Source organism: Polypterus senegalus, chromosome 1 (genome assembly GCF_016835505.1).
Source record: "Polypterus senegalus isolate Bchr_013 chromosome 1, ASM1683550v1, whole genome shotgun sequence".
Classification (NCBI taxonomy): Eukaryota; Metazoa; Chordata; class Cladistia; order Polypteriformes; family Polypteridae; genus Polypterus; species Polypterus senegalus.
Genome location: NC_053154.1, coordinates 62,021,767 through 62,038,616, shown reverse-complemented (window position 1 = coordinate 62,038,616; position 16,850 = coordinate 62,021,767). Strand labels below are relative to the sequence as shown.

The 16,850-nt window shown below is 42.2% G+C and overlaps 1 protein-coding gene across 2 annotated transcripts in view; it reads right to left on the bottom strand.

Annotated features, from left to right (window-relative positions):
- LOC120526604 (UPF0606 protein KIAA1549L-like) overlaps positions 1-16,850 on the bottom strand; it is a 339,744-nt gene that overhangs the window by 74,558 nt on the left and 248,336 nt on the right. For both annotated transcript variants that reach the window (XM_039749775.1, XM_039749769.1), the window contains exon 12: positions 6,726-6,916. In XM_039749775.1, coding sequence (XP_039605709.1) covers positions 6,726-6,916 — 191 coding nt within the window. The remainder of the gene's footprint in view (positions 1-6,725; positions 6,917-16,850) is intronic.

The window sequence follows — 16,850 nt, the reverse complement described above, 5'->3', positions numbered from 1 at the left end:
CTGAGTGAGAGAAAGCTCATCTGATGTCACCAGGAAGTGCTCCACCTGCAGTGCATAGAGGTAGTCCCAGTATGTACAAGCATAGGAGTTCTCCTATTACCTCACAATATAATAGGAGCTACTTCTGAGGGTCTTTGTAATCCAGACCTCGTGGGTTTATGGCTGGCCACCAGCAATTACCACAGTGAAAATATAATGATTGTGACAGATCATGGGGTGATTCAACAACAAAACAGTGCCTTAAACATTATCCCTTACCAATAAAAATAGTTTTTTTAAGTTTGGAATCCTTATGCATTGTTTGATACAATCAGAAAAAAACTTTCTCTGTGCTTGGAATTTGTTTGTTATATATTTATTTGTTAAAAACCCTTAGGTTAAAACAAGATAAGAATAATGTTAAATGAAACTGCCTCCTATCATCTCACTGACTCAACAATTAGTTCTGATCTAATGTTATTAAACAGTACTGTTTTCAGATTTCCTCTCACTTTAATCATCTATAATATTAAACGTAGAAAGACAGATGGCGAAGCCTCCACAGGGCCACCTCAAGTACCAAGCTTGGGCGAGAGCCCAGTGTCCTGCAATTACCTCATGTCACTTTACATGACTGAGCACAGTGTTTGCAAATTCAAAGTGAAAGTGATGTTCCTAATTTCACACCAAGACCGCAATAAAAGACTTACCCCGCTACACTTTCCAGAAATACAATACAATACAATATAATACAATTTATTTTTGTACAGCCCAAAACAACACAAGAAGTCCCGTCATGGGCTTTAACAGACCCTGCCTTTTGACATCCCCCCAGCATTGACTCTCTAAGAAGACAAGAAAAATCCCTTGTAGGGGGAAAAATGGAAGAAACCTTGGGAAAGGCAGTTCAAAGAGAGACCCCTTTCCAGGTAGGTTGGGCATGCAATGGGTGTCAAAAAAAGGGGGTCAATACAATATAGTACAATACACAGAACAGAACACAAATAATCCTCAATACAATATAATATTACACGTACAGAGCAGAATTCAACAGTAGATAATATCATATAATGTGATTCAGATTTGTTCAGAGTCCTGGAGACCTTGGCCATCAAGCTGCCTCCCCCTATTGGCCATTCTACAGCTGAGTCAACGCTGGGCCAGCCAATCCGATGAATGTGCTATGTGCATGCACATGGATTAAAACTAAATGGAAATGTGAAACAAAACTGGCACAGTGCCATTTACTGTTGACTAAAACGGGGCACCAAACACTATTAACCCAAAAAAAAGAACAAAGGTTGCTGAAATGGCTTTGCCCTGGTGCCAAAGCACCACTGAGTATATGCTGCCACCTTATGATTATGTGTTCAAGGCAGGTATTATGTTCTGATTAAAGGAATGGCTGAAATGAAGTGAATTTGAACATATTTTTTACATTTTTGATGTAGCCTGAAGAGAGGAAGGTACATATTACCCTACAGCCTGCAGAGGTGCGGCTAATTGAGCAAATAATCATTTGAGCTAGACATAAACATACTAAACATACTAGACATAAACATACATGGTGGTTCCAAAATCCGTACTAACCCCTACTCTTTCTTCTGTTCTTTTTCTGGTTTTCTGGGTTGGCAATCTGTGCCACCACCACCTAATCAAAGCACCGTGATGTCTATACATTGATGGATTAAAGACGAGACGTCCACGTGACTGTCATCATCAAGTCCTTCCATGAGAACTCTGAATACAATGAGGACTGATCATTTATGTTAGGTAGAATGCCTAGAGAGGGTTGGGCGGTCTCATGGTCTGGAACCCCTGCAGATTTTATTTTTTCTCCAGCCGTCTGGAGTTTTTTTTTTCTGTCCTCTCTGGCCATCGGACCTTACTTTTATTCTATGTTAATTAGTGTTCTCTGATTTTAATTTTTACTTTGTCTTTTTTCTCTTTCTTCATCATGTAAAGCACTTTGAGCTACATTATTTGTATGAAAATGTGCTGTATAAATAAATGTTCTTGTTGTAGACATAAACATATTCCAATTTCTCCATTTAAGATCAATGTCAAAATTAAAAATCGGCAGTTCTCTTTTACAGTTTTCATGTACTTTACACAGGAGCAAAGAACACTGACATGCTACCAGTCAGCAAATATACTGTAACGCTTTCTGGCATCATTTTTTAAGAATGATTGATTTCAGGATTCAGGACAAAAATAAAGATATATAATTTTAAGGGCATTTTTCCCATCTTGTTATAACTTCATGAGACTTTACGTGCTTCTTTTAGTGAACCAAGGCCAGCACTGATTTAAAAATAATTTTATTTAAAAATCTAAGTTAACGCAGAACTGCGGTGGTTGGCGCCCTGCCCAGGATTGGTCCCTGTCTTGCACCCTGTGCTGGCTGGGATTGGCTCCAGCAGACCCCCGAGACCCTGTGTTCGGATTCAACGGGTTGGAAAATGGATCGATGGAAGTTAATGTAGAAACATGAGTAGAATAAGCAATAACTGTGATGGCACAGCTCTGCAACCATAATGCCATTAAACTTGTATTGTACAATGCACATTTGCATGAACAGGAGGCACATTAATATAAAAAGATCTCTGCAGCCTACTTATCATTCAGTCAACATTCTCTAGCATGAGAAGTGGTGGCTGGTGAAAACAATTTGGATGGGGGAGCAGCTTTTGGGGTGACAAACAGAAGCAGCACTTATCTATTATCTAATGCCTGTCACATCTATGTATTATATAGTATCTATCTATCTATCTATCTATCTATCTATCTATCTATCTATCTGGTCACTCCACATCATAGTGTCAATGCATATCTTGGCCTGTCCAATACCAGACCCATAGGATATATTCAGGCTAAAATGTATTATACACTTTCCACCATGCTATCCAATCTAATGGCAGCTTTCCCATTTCTACTATGCTTCAAAACTTCAGTCTGTGACATCCACAGTCCCCTTATTCTTCCCATAACTTGTCCTATAGATGTGGAAAGGAACAGGTACACCTTCCACCCATATTTTATACTACACCTGTCTTTAAATTGTCCAATCCTCTGTCAATTTGGATAGTTCCCCATTCTGCCAAAGCCCACACGATAATGTCCACAACCCCACCTCCTTAATCTTCCAATAACATGCACTTCCTGTCCTATAACACATCCATAGCATAAGTCCAATCCAAATCTTATTTTGCCTTTGCTAATAGAGTGCCCAGTCCTTGGCCATTTCCATTGTATTCCATAAATTCACATTATAAAATCACTAGTCCTCTGATTTTTCTCAAGTCTTGCACCCCAGTTTATCATTCCCACCCTAATTTTATTCTACACTTGCTGCTGGTCTGCTCAGTCCTTGGCAAGTTTATCAGGCTTACCTCACCTGGGCAAAGATTTACATTGTAAGATCCACATATCCCTACATCTTAAAACATAATTCACCCTCAACCTGCCTTGTACTTACACCCACAGGACAAGTCCAACCTACATCTTATTCTGCCTTTACGATCAGGATACCTATATTTCCTTGAGTATACATTTTGCCCTCCTTTCCTTCAGGCCTGAAAATTTCTCAATTACTTTCTGATTAAACTGAGTCATTTCACTAAGCCTGCCAAAAAATACCCACATACTATAGTCTAGAGCAGTGTTTCACAATTTATTTCTGCAGTGGCACAGTTTTTGCAACCAAAATCATCCCAAGTCACACCACTATTGTATAACCACATCTTCCTCAGCAGTGAGGATTTAGAAGGCAGGTAGTGTGGTGTAGTGGTTAAGACTTTAAACTTCAAACCCTGAGGTTGTGAGTTCAGATCCTACTTCTGACACTTTGTGACCCTAAGCAAGTTACTTGACCTGTCTCTGCTCCAACTGGAAATCCAAAAGAAATGTAACCAATGATATCACAAATGTTGTAAATATAAGGCAACCATGGATTTTAAAGTGCAGTACTTTACCAGGTTGACCACATTGTTTACCACAAGTCAAACTAGTGTAGGAGGCTGGGCCAGTAGATATAGGCCTAGAATTATCTGCCTGCCAATATTAGTGATGGCCTTCAACTATGAAGACTCCTTACGTTAAGATAATAGACACTAGTCAGAGCAGCTGCTGAGGCAGCTTTTTACTAAACGTGTCAATCATTGTCAATGGCTGTTACTGGGGCTGTACAGATTTGTTTCTTTCCTTAGTGTTCAGTGAAGGAACTTGACATCACTGCCATTTATAAGGTTATCATTGAGGCCTTTGGACAGGACACTAAAATTGATGTGTCATCATCAGTCACTGACCTAACATTAGAACATGATTGAATTTAAGAGTTATTGACATTTTCCTGCACCATGGTGCACTGTTGAAGCATCCAGGAAGATGCTGAGTGGCCAAGGGCAGTCTCTGTACATATAGAAATATTTGTTCATTTCTATTTGGATATTGCATATAGATTATGCATGTTGTATCATCTTTGTTTAATGCTTATTATTTAGCTATACTATATTTAAAATATGTAGAAGGTAGAAGTTGTAAATGGATGTACAGTATGTGATGTAAAAATGCATTGATGTGAAATGAACTGAAGAGAAACATTTTAACAGGATTTACATCTGGCCCACCAAACAAAGTTCATATTATCAGAATTAGTGATAGTACTCAATATATAACTTGCCAGCCTTAAATTTCACAAAAATAAAAAAAAACAATCATGTGTTGTACATCTGAAACCATACAAAAATGTCTAAACAATGCAATGCATCTAACATCTGACTTCTACAAAATAATGAAGTAAGAAAGTAATTCTGAGCATTTTGTAAATACTCTGTGTTAATGGGAATCACTGGAACATACAGTATGTGCAGTAAGTGCATTTGAAAAAATACATTTTATTAATGTTTTTAAGATGGCAAGCTTAGCACATTTAACTTGGAATTCTCAAAGAATGGCCCTAATCAGTATTAGATATTTGTTATCACTGTAAACAATTACCGTATATACTTGCGGATAAGTTCTTCTGCAGATAAGTCAGTATTTGATTTTACAGCATAATTTCGGTTATTTTATAATGTCACTCGTATAAGTCGAATACGGAAAACTCACGCTATTGGCACAACGGATTATAATATGCTAACGCCCACCTGAGAGAGTAGCCGCGGAGCACACTGCCTTTTTTTTTCTATGTGGGTGCAGAAATGCATTGTATCAGCGGGTGCTCCTATCGTGCCACACGGTAATATCCAAACTATTCAGAAGCAACGTTTGCACTAATTTGTGTTTTTTGTATCTCACACCCTCATACACCTTTATCGTAAGAACATCCCTTATCTACAATGGATAAAATATGAAGCTGGTTTTAAATTAAATGTGGTTGAAGAAGCGAAAGAAATTGGTAACTGCGCTGCTACAACAAAATTCGATGCATCTGAGAAACTGATGTGAGATTGCAGGAGGCAAGAAGATATTAAAAAAAATAAATGTGTTGAATTTTTGAACGGGCATATAAGTCGGGGTCTGATTTTATGATCGATTTTTCTGGTTTCAAGACCCGACTTATACATGAGTATATACAGTAATACCAATTGAAAGATACTGCACACTTAAAGATTATAGGGACTATGTAATAGAGCAAGAAGAACTTAATTAGAAGTGAAATACAGTAAACCCTCGTTTATCGTTAATCCGTTCCAGACTCTACCGCAATAAATTATTTTTTCCGTGAAGTAGGATTCTTTATTTATAAATATAATATTTTTGCAGTTAGAGCATAGAAAACCTGTTTACGACCTTCTAAATATGTTTTTTTTAACATTATTAGAGCTCTCTAGACATGAAATAACACCCTTTAGTCAAAAGTTTAAACTGTTCTCCATGACAAGACAGAGATGGCAGTTCTTTCTCACAATTAAAAGAATGCAAACATATCTTCTTCTTCAAAGGAGTGCCGTCAGGAGCAGAGAATGTCAGAGAGAGAGAGAAAAGTAAACAAGCAAAAATCAATAGGGCTGTTGGGCTTTTAAGTGGAAGCACCGCGATAAAGCGGTCACAAGGAAGGGATCAATGTGAAGGTAGTCTTTCAGCCTTTTTTAGAGGAGCGTCCGTATCTTCTAAGCAAACAGCCACTGTGCAAACAGCACCTCTATTCACACCCCCTCCGTCAGGAGCAGAGAATGTCAGAGAGAGTGAGAGAGACAGAGAAAAGCAAACAATCAGAAGTTAATACGGGCTGTTAGAGCTTTTAAGTGTGCGAAGCACCGTGAGGGAAGCATATCATATATCATTGAGGAGTTTTATTTAATACGTAATACGTGCTCTGATTGGGTAGCTTCTCAGCCATCCGCCAATAGTGTCCCTTGTATGAAATCAACTGGGAAAACAAACTGAGGAAGCATGTACCATAAATTAAAAGACCCATTGTCCGCAGAAATCCATGAACCAGCGAAAAATCTGTGATATATATTTAGATATGCTTACATTTAAAATCTGCTATGGAGTGAAGCCACGAAAGTTGAAGCGCGATATAGAGAGGGATCACTGTACTCCACTGAAGAGTATTAAGTACTAATAATCACTGAAGAGTAAAATTCTAAATATTAATCACTAAGTGATGATGATATGAAATACTGATCACTTGATGGCGATGAGCTAAAATGCAAGTAAGAAAAAAAAGATGTCAGTTGGATTCTAAGTGTAACATAAAATACAGAATATAAAATTACCATTTTATTTTGAGATCTTACCTTTTCCGAAGCTCAGTGGACATAGCTATTTTGCTAATGCTTCCATCTTTCAGAATACCTCTGTCCTGGGACAGGGGCATATCCCTCACAGGCAGTGGTAAGATTACTGTCTCTTGTGTCACTGGAATTGTGTCTTCTTCACCTCCTTGTTGCCCAAGATGTTGCTTAGCATAGTCAAATCCTTGAACTGGCTGCAGGAAACAAGATTACACTGATATGAGCCTTATAGGTTCATAAAGAAATAAATTTTCCAGTTTTGTATGTTATTACATACAGTAGGACCATATTATCACTTCAGTTTAATTCAGATATTAAGTTTTTAGAAGTTAAAGGATTGTGAACATGGTTACAAACTGTTATCCTCAACAGTGTGCTTTGTCAAAGGAAGCCTCCGCACTTGATTTGCACTTTATTTGCACTTGATTTGAAATCAAAACATGTTGTATACAATTCAAATATTTCATATCAATAATAGTTCACACCTAAAGCAAAGGGTTGTTTACTAAAATATTCATATCCTATGTATGGTCACATTAATTTTTTTTTGCAGAGATATATCAAAAATGATATGTTCTTGCCATTTTAGTGGGTAACTCTTTCGAGGCACGTACACATTTTTGCATTTCAGTTGACGCACATACAGCCCCCTAATTTAAAATAGGCACAGGTGGAGCCTTTAGTTTGAAATCTGCAGACCTCAGTTTCTTCAACTAGGTGGAGTAAATCTCTGCTCACCCATTCATTCCCATAGGAATGAAAAATTAAAAAAGAAATCTTATCCCACTTGTCCAAATTTTCTCTCACATCCCAAGGGCATGTGTGTTAAGCAGACACTCTAAACTGTCCTTACATGAGTGAGACTTGTATGCTGAGACAGACTGGTGTCCTGTTCAAGGTTGTTTCCTTTCTTGTGCTCAGTGCTGACAGAGTAGGTTCTGGTCTGCTGCAACATTAATCACAGCAAAGATGGTTGTATGAATGGTGTCACACACTGAGAAATTTGCTCATATGACATTATTCTTCACTCAGAGCTGCTGGAATCAGAGCACAGAGCACAACCATTTTTAGACATTTCAGCCAAAGGGGAACCCCCATTTCTAGTGACCAGATGGGCTTCTGGATGTGAGGGTGTCTTCTGTTTTCAGTATTTCAGCCTCACTACACCTGCCCTTCCCTATCTTTACAAATCCCTCACAAGCCCCCAAATGTCAACAGTAAGAATTTAACTTGGTAGGACCTCTGTTAGTTACATGTCCTCACTTGAAGCAGAATTCAAACCACTGAATTTAGAGTGCAGCTATCTTAGTCAGTTGAGCTACAGAATATCTTTGCTGTACCTTTCTCTCTATTTCAGTCTTGCTACAGATGAATACAAAAGAAAAAAAGAAAAAAATGGCTGTTGACCCATAAATAAAGTAAGTAATCTGTTTTGTAAATGGCACCATGTTCACTAATGACAGTATTCAGTGTTTGCATTGCTTTTGCACACCCAAGCTCAATTTCTCTCAGCTCTCTGAAATAAGATGATTGTACTATGGCTTCTCTATAGACACCATCTGAGCTTACAATGGTATCCTTCTCAGTTCAAACTATAGTCTTCATTACTTAAAAGTATATTACAAAGTAAAATGCCATGTATTATGGATCATGTGAACAATACTCTCCCTTCCACAGCCCAAAAAATACATATAGGATGTGCCCAGCCTATTCATTAATATAAAACATGCCAGTTATTACTGTGAGTAAATTTATTTTTGTTATTTGCATAGTCTGCTATTTGCTCTTCCTAAAAACCAGTCAAATCCCTGTACTTTATGCATAGGCCCGTAATAAAAAGAGTGCCTTCAAGAGAAAATTAGATCTAAAAATCTAGCAGACTACCTGAAGAATAAACAACCTTTTCAAAACCCAGAACTCAGATTCATTCAACTCGGAGACAGTAAGCTCAAAAAACTGTTTGCTTTTGTATAGTTTCATTTCATTATTATTCTGAATACTACTTTAGTTGAGCATATATGCAAAAAAGACCTTACAGTCTGACACATGAAGTTTTCTTCATTGAGCTTGAGAGTCACATACATTGTCACCTCTCTCACATTGCATTATCTGTTTCACAGATTTAGCACACACAGCTCATGTTATATGAATGTTAGTTTAGCTAAAGACTAGAAGACAACAATATCAAAGTTATATACATGCTATGGGTGGCGAATAAATTAGCTTTGTTTTCTCACAGATTCAGGATTTTGTGTGCTTAACTATTAATTTGGTAACTGTCTAGGTGAAGTTTGCCATTTCCTTCTCATTTACAAATGGGATATCAGCAGGACTCCAGGTTTTAGTTACATCAGAAAGACATCCAATGTTTTCCACCCTGGAATAGCCTAAAATATTAAGTGAAAAGAGAAATTTATAAGGATCAATTTACTCACTCAAATAGTACTAAAGAATGACTGCATCCTTACCCCAGTGATTGTCGGCCGGGACGCCGTTTGGGACCGGAAGAGGGTCAAAGCCCACCCTGGATCATGTGGGGGCCGCCTTCCTGGTCGCCCTGGGGGCCACAGGTACAGGGCATGGAAGCTCCACCCTGTAGGGGCCCATGGTCCCCGCCAGGATGCGCCCCACTGCCTTGGGGACCTGTTACCCCAGCACTTCCGTCACACCAGGAAGTGCTGGGGAGAAAATTTAGGATGGCACCCAGAGAGCTGCCGGGAGGACAGCCGGCACTTCCGCCACGCTGGGGCATGGCCAAGGGAGGAATGCCGGGAACACCTGGGGCTCATCCGGGGACTGCATAAAAGGGGCCGGCTCCATTCATTCAGTGCTGGAGTCGGGTGGAGGCAGGACAAGGCAAGAGAGAGGAGAGTGGAGGCGGCCAGAAGAAAGGCATATTGTGGCCAGGACTGTGTTTGGGGTTTGTGCACTTGACTTTTGTAAATAGTTATTATTGTAAATAAATGTGTGGTGGTGATTCAGAGCATGTCCGCCTGTCTGTGTCCGGGTCGGCTCCACATCTGGTGTAGTCGGCAGGATGCTCCGCCTGTTTCAAGGCGGGGACCTGAAACAAAAAATATCATTGTGGACGGCCCGGCGCAGCAGGGGATCCCACCCACGTACCGCGGGTGCTGCGTGCACACAGCCCCGCGGGGTAAAGGAACCCCATGGACCGCCAGGGGTCCGCAGGAAGGCCATATTTCCCTGATGCGGGCGGGCGGTGTGCCTACAAAGAGTGCAGCGGGCTCCCATGAGCGCACTGTTGCTGGGGGTGCCCGGGACGGCATGGCGTCCAGAGAGGCCACGCTGAGGAGGTTTCCTCGGGTGGACGAGTCCGGGGAGGTGAGTTCGCTGCCTATCAGGACTTCCCGGATCCACGTTAGTGGCGGGCGCATGCCGGTCTGCGGGGCTCTGGCAGCACGGCGGCAGCCGCAAGGGCTGCGGAGGAGGAGACGCTGCAACAAGGCTGCTGGCAAGCACGTGCCGCCGCAGAAGGGGAGGCAAGATGGCCGCGGACCAGAAGTCCCTCCCCCTGGAAAGCACGCGATTGGACGATGTGTCTTGTGTGCCCACCGATGACTGCAGAAAGGCGGGACCAAGGAATGTCCATCACGGGCAGGGGGAAGACCTGATTGGGCCGGAGGAGAAGGCCCACAGGAAGTGGCCGGCGTCGGAGGCTGACAGACAGGTAGGCTCCGCGTCGGTTAATTTCCTGTCTTTGCCGGCTGCTCTGGCGGAGCTGGAGGCATGCCTTCAGCCCACGGAGCAGCGTCTGTTCTAGGTGCTACGTGCCCTCCAGGAGGAGATGCAGGAACTGGAGAGGAAGGCAGTCGCGTCCATAGAGGAGCTACGAGTAGCGATCCGACGGCGTGGCGCTGGATTCTCCAGCTGGAGCGGTACGGCGGAGATGGTGAGTACAGCCGACTCCGTACAGCATGCAGGAGGGTCTGCTGAACATGGCTGTGATGCCAAGGATCAGCTTTGAGTAAGCAGCCCTCCGATAGGAGGTGCGGCGCAACGGGCTGCGCGTGCGGCGAGGGGGGAGTCCGTGAGGACGCTGCCTGGACACGGGCTGCTGAGTGCCCCGGGTCCTAGCGCCCTCCGCCTCAAGTCAGCCGCGGTCTCGCGCCACACTGTAGGGATGCAGACGGGAAAGAGGCTCTTTCTTTGTAGTAAGGAGTTTCAAACCATCAGGGCGTCCCAGAGTGACAGGAGGAATGGCAGGCTGAGTGCCGGTTCCTCCGATATGTTCGGACGAGGTGCTGGGTGCGGGGGCAGAGGGAATCCCTGAGGCCGGCGGAGAGAGCGCAGTTGGTGCCGGCGGTTCCATCATCAATGCCGAATGGAGGGGGAACCCTGCCAGTGCGTGGCACAGGAAGGGTGCCTTGGCAGCGGTTCTGCCCCTGTGTTCTTCTCTATTGCAGGGACGGACCCCGGGTGAGCAGTAGGACCCCCTTCGTTGGGGACCTGCCCTCAGACGTCGGACCGTCTGCTGAAGGATCTCTCTGCTGGTGTGCGGGTGCCACCATGGCTGGAGGAGGCTTCAAGGGAGCGAGTGACTCCAACCAAAGGGGCACGGAGGCCTCGGAGGGGGTGCCGAACGAGGGGGCCCCGGGGTGCCGGTAAGAGGCACAGGGTAGCACCAAGTGGTGGTGCTCAGGTCGCGTCTCCGCCCCTATCCCTAGGGCCCTCGCGGGACGGGTCGCTCTTCCCCCCCGAGTGGTCTTTGCTGGCTGTGGGGCACTGTCAGGGATGCCAGGGGCAACGACCCGGCCGGGACGCAATGAGGGACCGGAAGAGGGTCAAAGCCCACCCTGGATCACGTGGGGGCCGCCTTCCTGGTCGCCCTGGGGGCCACGGGTACAGGGCATGGTAGCTCCACCCTGTAGGGGCCCATGGTCCCCGCCAGGAGGCGCCCCAATGCCTTGGGGACCTGTTACCCCAGCACTTCCGTCACACCAGGAAGTGCTGGGGGGAAAATTTAGGACGGCACCCAGAGAGCTGCCGGGAGGGCAGCCGGGAACACCTGGGGCTCATCTGGGGACTGCATAAAAGGGGCCGTCTCCATTCATTCAGTGCTGGAGTCGGGTAGATGCAGGAGAAGGCAAGAGAGAGAAGAGTGGAGGCGGCCCGAAGAAAGGCATATTGTGGCCAGGACTGTGTTTGGGGTTTGTGCACTTGACTTTTGTAAATAGTTATTATTGTAAATAAACGTGTGGTGGTGATTCAGAGCATGTCCGCCTGTCTGTGACCGGGTCGGCTCCACAATATATATATATGATATCAATAAAATCCAATGTCTGTGCGTCTGTCTGTTTGTCTGTCAGCTTTTCACAGTAGAACTACTTAACAGATTTAGATTGAGGTTTTTCTATAATTTGCTTGAACATTTGGGTTGATTTTGTGACTTCTCTCATTGTGCTAAGTATCATAGTTCGCTTGCAGAACCGATTTATTTGTGCAAATCTGAGGGAGAAGCTCCGGGCCAAGGGTAGGGAGGGGCAGTGTCCTCCTCACTCACATGCCAGCCTGTGTACAAGTCGATCTACCTCTCAACAAATATTTTCTAGTGCACCTTGCCTCCACTTAGCTAGCGATACCTGTTTGTTCAACAGACATTATCATCTACAGATTGTCAAGGAGTACCGTTTGACATTCTTGAGAGAGAGATGAGAGCTACGTGTGTTTTAGAGGTTAGCTGCCGATATCACGGCCACATGCTTTTCTCCCCACGGTAGGGATGCTGTCCCATCAGATACAGTGGTAACTTTTGATGTTAGAGTGTACCTACCTTCTGATTGGCCAGAATTACATTTTTTCTCTTTTTTATTGATATTTAAAGTTTGTCCTGTTTCACTACTAGTGGGTGGAGCCCCAGGGGACAGGTAGTTCTTTATATTTTAACTTCCATGACAAACACCAAACCCAAATACAACTAATTTAATTTTATATATATTTTGAGTGCAATGAACACTGAAGCAGTAGTTGGCATGGCTTCTCAATGCCACTCAAAGTCAGGGGTCCATAGTTCCAGCTGGTTATGTGAAGCTTTCACATCCTCTACATAATTTTTTTTCCCTCAAGGTATTCTGGCTTTCTTACCACATCCCCAAAAAGTGCATGAAATGTTCACTGCCAAATCTAAACTGACCCAGCGTGAGGGGGTGTGGGAGAGTCTGGGAGTATGCCCTGCAACAGACAAGCAACTTAATGAAGGCCCGCTCTTGCCTTACTGCATGTTCAAGGCTTCAGCTTCCCACAATACAGATGAAAAAAGTCAGTTCAACAAATGGATGGAGCACGTATGTTTTATTCAAGCAAAAACCTTTACTACTGAAAAGAAATCTGTTGGGGATATAAGAAACTCATGGTAACCATGGAAACCCATAGTACTGAGGTTGATAATTGTGTACATGACAAGAAAATAGATGCTGAGGGTCACGGGTCATTTTCTGTACTTCAGCTCACCAGAGCTGAAAAAGTGCACTTTCTGTTTATTATAACAGCTTATTTACCAGATTATACAACTATACCATCACTAATTTATTTTTAATTCAGAATGTCTTTCATATATCTCCTGTCATTTGTGACCAAAGCATGAAAAATAATGACGGGTTTTCAATTTCCATTGGGAGACTGACACAAGCAGCTCACTAATTGACTAGAGACCCTGCACAAATTCAACCACAATTGCATTGTACATCTGTCCTAAAATGGAATCACATGTAGTGTTGGCTCCAGCCTTATCTGGATCTAAACCCAGACTCAGAAGTAGATTATGGAGATTTAATAATGCCTCCTTTCTGATTTTCTCCATTTCCTCTTCACCTATTGAATTTCTGCGATGTCAGTCTGGCTCTGAGCAGATCTGACTGTGTTCATTCAGGTGACTCAAATTATGCCTTTAATTAGGCTGACGTAACTAGGGAACAAAGTGCCAGATGATGATAGATAACACTTTCATTAGATTAATGAAATAAGTAAAAATGTGTTGTTTGTTTACTCAGGTGTCCTTTACCTAAAAGATTTAGTAAAAGAAGTAAAAACTTTCAGTGTAACAAATGTTGCAGTAACTGAAGGAATTGGAATGGAGCAAATACTTTTTCATGGCTCTTCATGTGTTTGTATGCCTTGATTTTCCAGATTTCTATCAATGGGCATGACATAGTTTTAGAAGAAAGATATTTTACTTTATCTCTCAAGTCAACTGTTACTTGTATAACAGATTCAAACCCAGACCATGGTCCCAAAAATAAACAAAAAAATACTTCAAATAAAACTCCATCTGTTAAACTGTTCTGCATATGTCCTTTTACTTGGTGTGGCTGAAGCGGTCCATGGCGGTGCAGGATTTTGAATAAAAACAGTGAAGTAGCTGTTAAAGAAAAAAACTACTTGCAAGATATGAAGGGTTAAAAGCTGTTCTTCTGTAGTGAAAGGTTATTAATAAGAGCGCCTGTCGTAAGACAAGGTGAAGTAAGCTGACTTAGGGTAACTAGTTAGACACAGGAAAGATTACCTTTCGTCCTTTGGGGCTCCTCTGACACGTACCCAAAACAGAAATGGTTGGCCGATTTAAGCAATATAAAATTAAATGTATAGATATAAACAATATTATGCTTTTTTATAATTAAGGGCAAGGTGGAGGGAGGAAAAAATATAAAGCTGACTGAAAAGCAGAATTTTGCTTTTCTGCCTTGCAACGTAGAATCCATGTACTCATCTGTGACTGAATAAAGACCGATTGATTGAATTATTCCTGTCTTCCTCAGAGATTTCCTTCCACACAACGCAGACCCAGTGAGTGTAGATATGTTAGAAGAAAGCCATGCAGCTGTGGGGGACTTGACTTGGACTTGGGGGGGATATTTTCTACTTGCACGTAACAAACACAAAAAAAGCGCAGCTGCCCTTCATTGGAGCTCCTCGATTCTTTTGCCGCACCTACACTCACTAAGGATAAAAGGTGTCTGGGAGCAAGAGAGAAAAGGCAGTCAAAAGGGTGGAGTTGAAATTGATAATGAGAAAGGAGAAAAAGAGACAAAGTGAGACAGAGAGTGTAAATGTCAGGGTCGAGGTTGAGCCAGCTGCAGGGGAACAGAGTTAAGGTGGTCAGGTGGCCCCAGGAGGGAGTGAGAGGAATGGCACTCCAGAAGTGGAACAGGAGCAACCAAGGGCTCCAGTGGTCCTGCTGGACTGAAGGCAGATGGTAGGATAATAGAGACAGGTTCTGAGCTCCCCAGCAGTGACCAACTGAGGCGGCTTGAATGAGAGCTAGAGAGGTAACCGTACTCGTCAGCCTTTCTGCTTGCTGAGCAGACCCTAAGAGTAAGCAGAGGAGAGAGGTTAAAGAGAGAGATACACTGGGGTTCAAGATCTGTAGAAAAAAGAGACTTAAAGTTTTTTAAGTCTTGATTTTAACCTGCTTTATTTATTAGTTTCATTTACTCATGGGTTTTTACCTCCTTATCTTGCTGTATTTATTTATTTATTTACTTGAAGAACTTGCAGTGCACTAAACTTATTTGGACACTGCTTGTTGGAATAAAATACAAAGAGCACTGTTTGCACCTGCCTTCTTGTTGTGTGTTCTCATTGCACTAGTCCATCACACTTTCATGTTTATCATTGCACAAAGATGCTAGAGCTTCGGACAGCCAGGGCCATCACACTTAGCCATGATACAAGGAGCCACTCAGATCAGTAGTAAACAGTGCTGTCTAGTGGATAAGATGCCTGACTAGAAATTACAATGTTTTGCCAGTTTATTCACCTCTATTATCTCATCACATCATCTTGGGTAGGACAGATAAAATGGTTGTTTTCCAAAAGCTATACTTTCAAAAATCACCTCAATGTCACATTTGTTTTTCTGCTTCATGGCAGGATAAGAGTTTTGAAGGGAACAAGATGTCAACACATTAAAAGGCATTTTGAAGACATCACATATCTTTGAGGTTTTACAGTATGGTGCCACCATGAATCCTTGATATTTAAAAAAAAAAGGATTGATTGCTCCTTATTCACAGTTATGTAAGAAGGCTCAGTTGTAGCGATTCAAGGTTAAAGGACATATTGGTCTGAAGTGATATCTGCTTGATCCTCAGCATGGAGATGGGCTCTGGGACTAAAGGATATGACTTCAGCAGAGTAGGTGTCAGGAGCATTCATTGTGACAAGAGATGTTTGCATTCAGCTCTTCTTTTTAAATATTAAATAGTGATGCGCTGATATTAGCAAATGTTATTTCAAAGTGCGCCTTTGATTGTACAAAAAAAATAAACAAATCAGTGAATTAATGTAGCAGAATCGGATCAAAAATGCACTCAGCGTTTTTCTAAACACTGCTGGCAGTGAAAAAATGGAGCAATGCCAACTGTAATATAAAACAGGGTATGTGAATGAGAGGCGTAAATAATTTATGCAACGGGATAAGCTCTGAGCTTTTCTAAATCCTGACACCTAAGGAAGTGTTTGCTTACATGTAAGCCGTTACGATATTTTACCTTACCTGGGTTTAATAAAAAAAAATGTATTATTTTTTTTAATAATATTAGTAGCACACTATACATGGATAAGATAGATAGATAGATAGATAGATAGATAGATAGATAGATAGATAGATAGATAGATAGATAGATAGATAGATAGGATTTAAACATGAATGGTGGCAATGTTATAATCTATGAAATCATATAATTTAAATATAAGGCTGCCAAAAAGAAGTATTAAAAAAATAAAATGTAAAACCATTTACAGATGGCCTTCAGACAATTCATTAAAAGCATTTACTAAACAGATTTCTGCCTTGGCACATTTTATTCAATTTATTTTCTGGTGTGCCGTAGTGTTACATTTGAAATATGAAGATAAAGCTTAAATGTCACTGATGTGCTTGGACATATAAAGAACAAAGAATGAATGAAGGGGAATAAAGATGACTGCATTGTCCTGAGCTCTCTGGAGTTCGTAGTTCCACACTTAAAGCCAGAAAGGCCAGGAGGAGGAGGTTAGGAGCACGCACTGATACAGTGCATTACCACACCCACCACACGACAAAACAACTCAGGATCCAGATTAGGACCCGAGTGCAGCCATACAACGGGTGATACCTCAGCACCACACTAG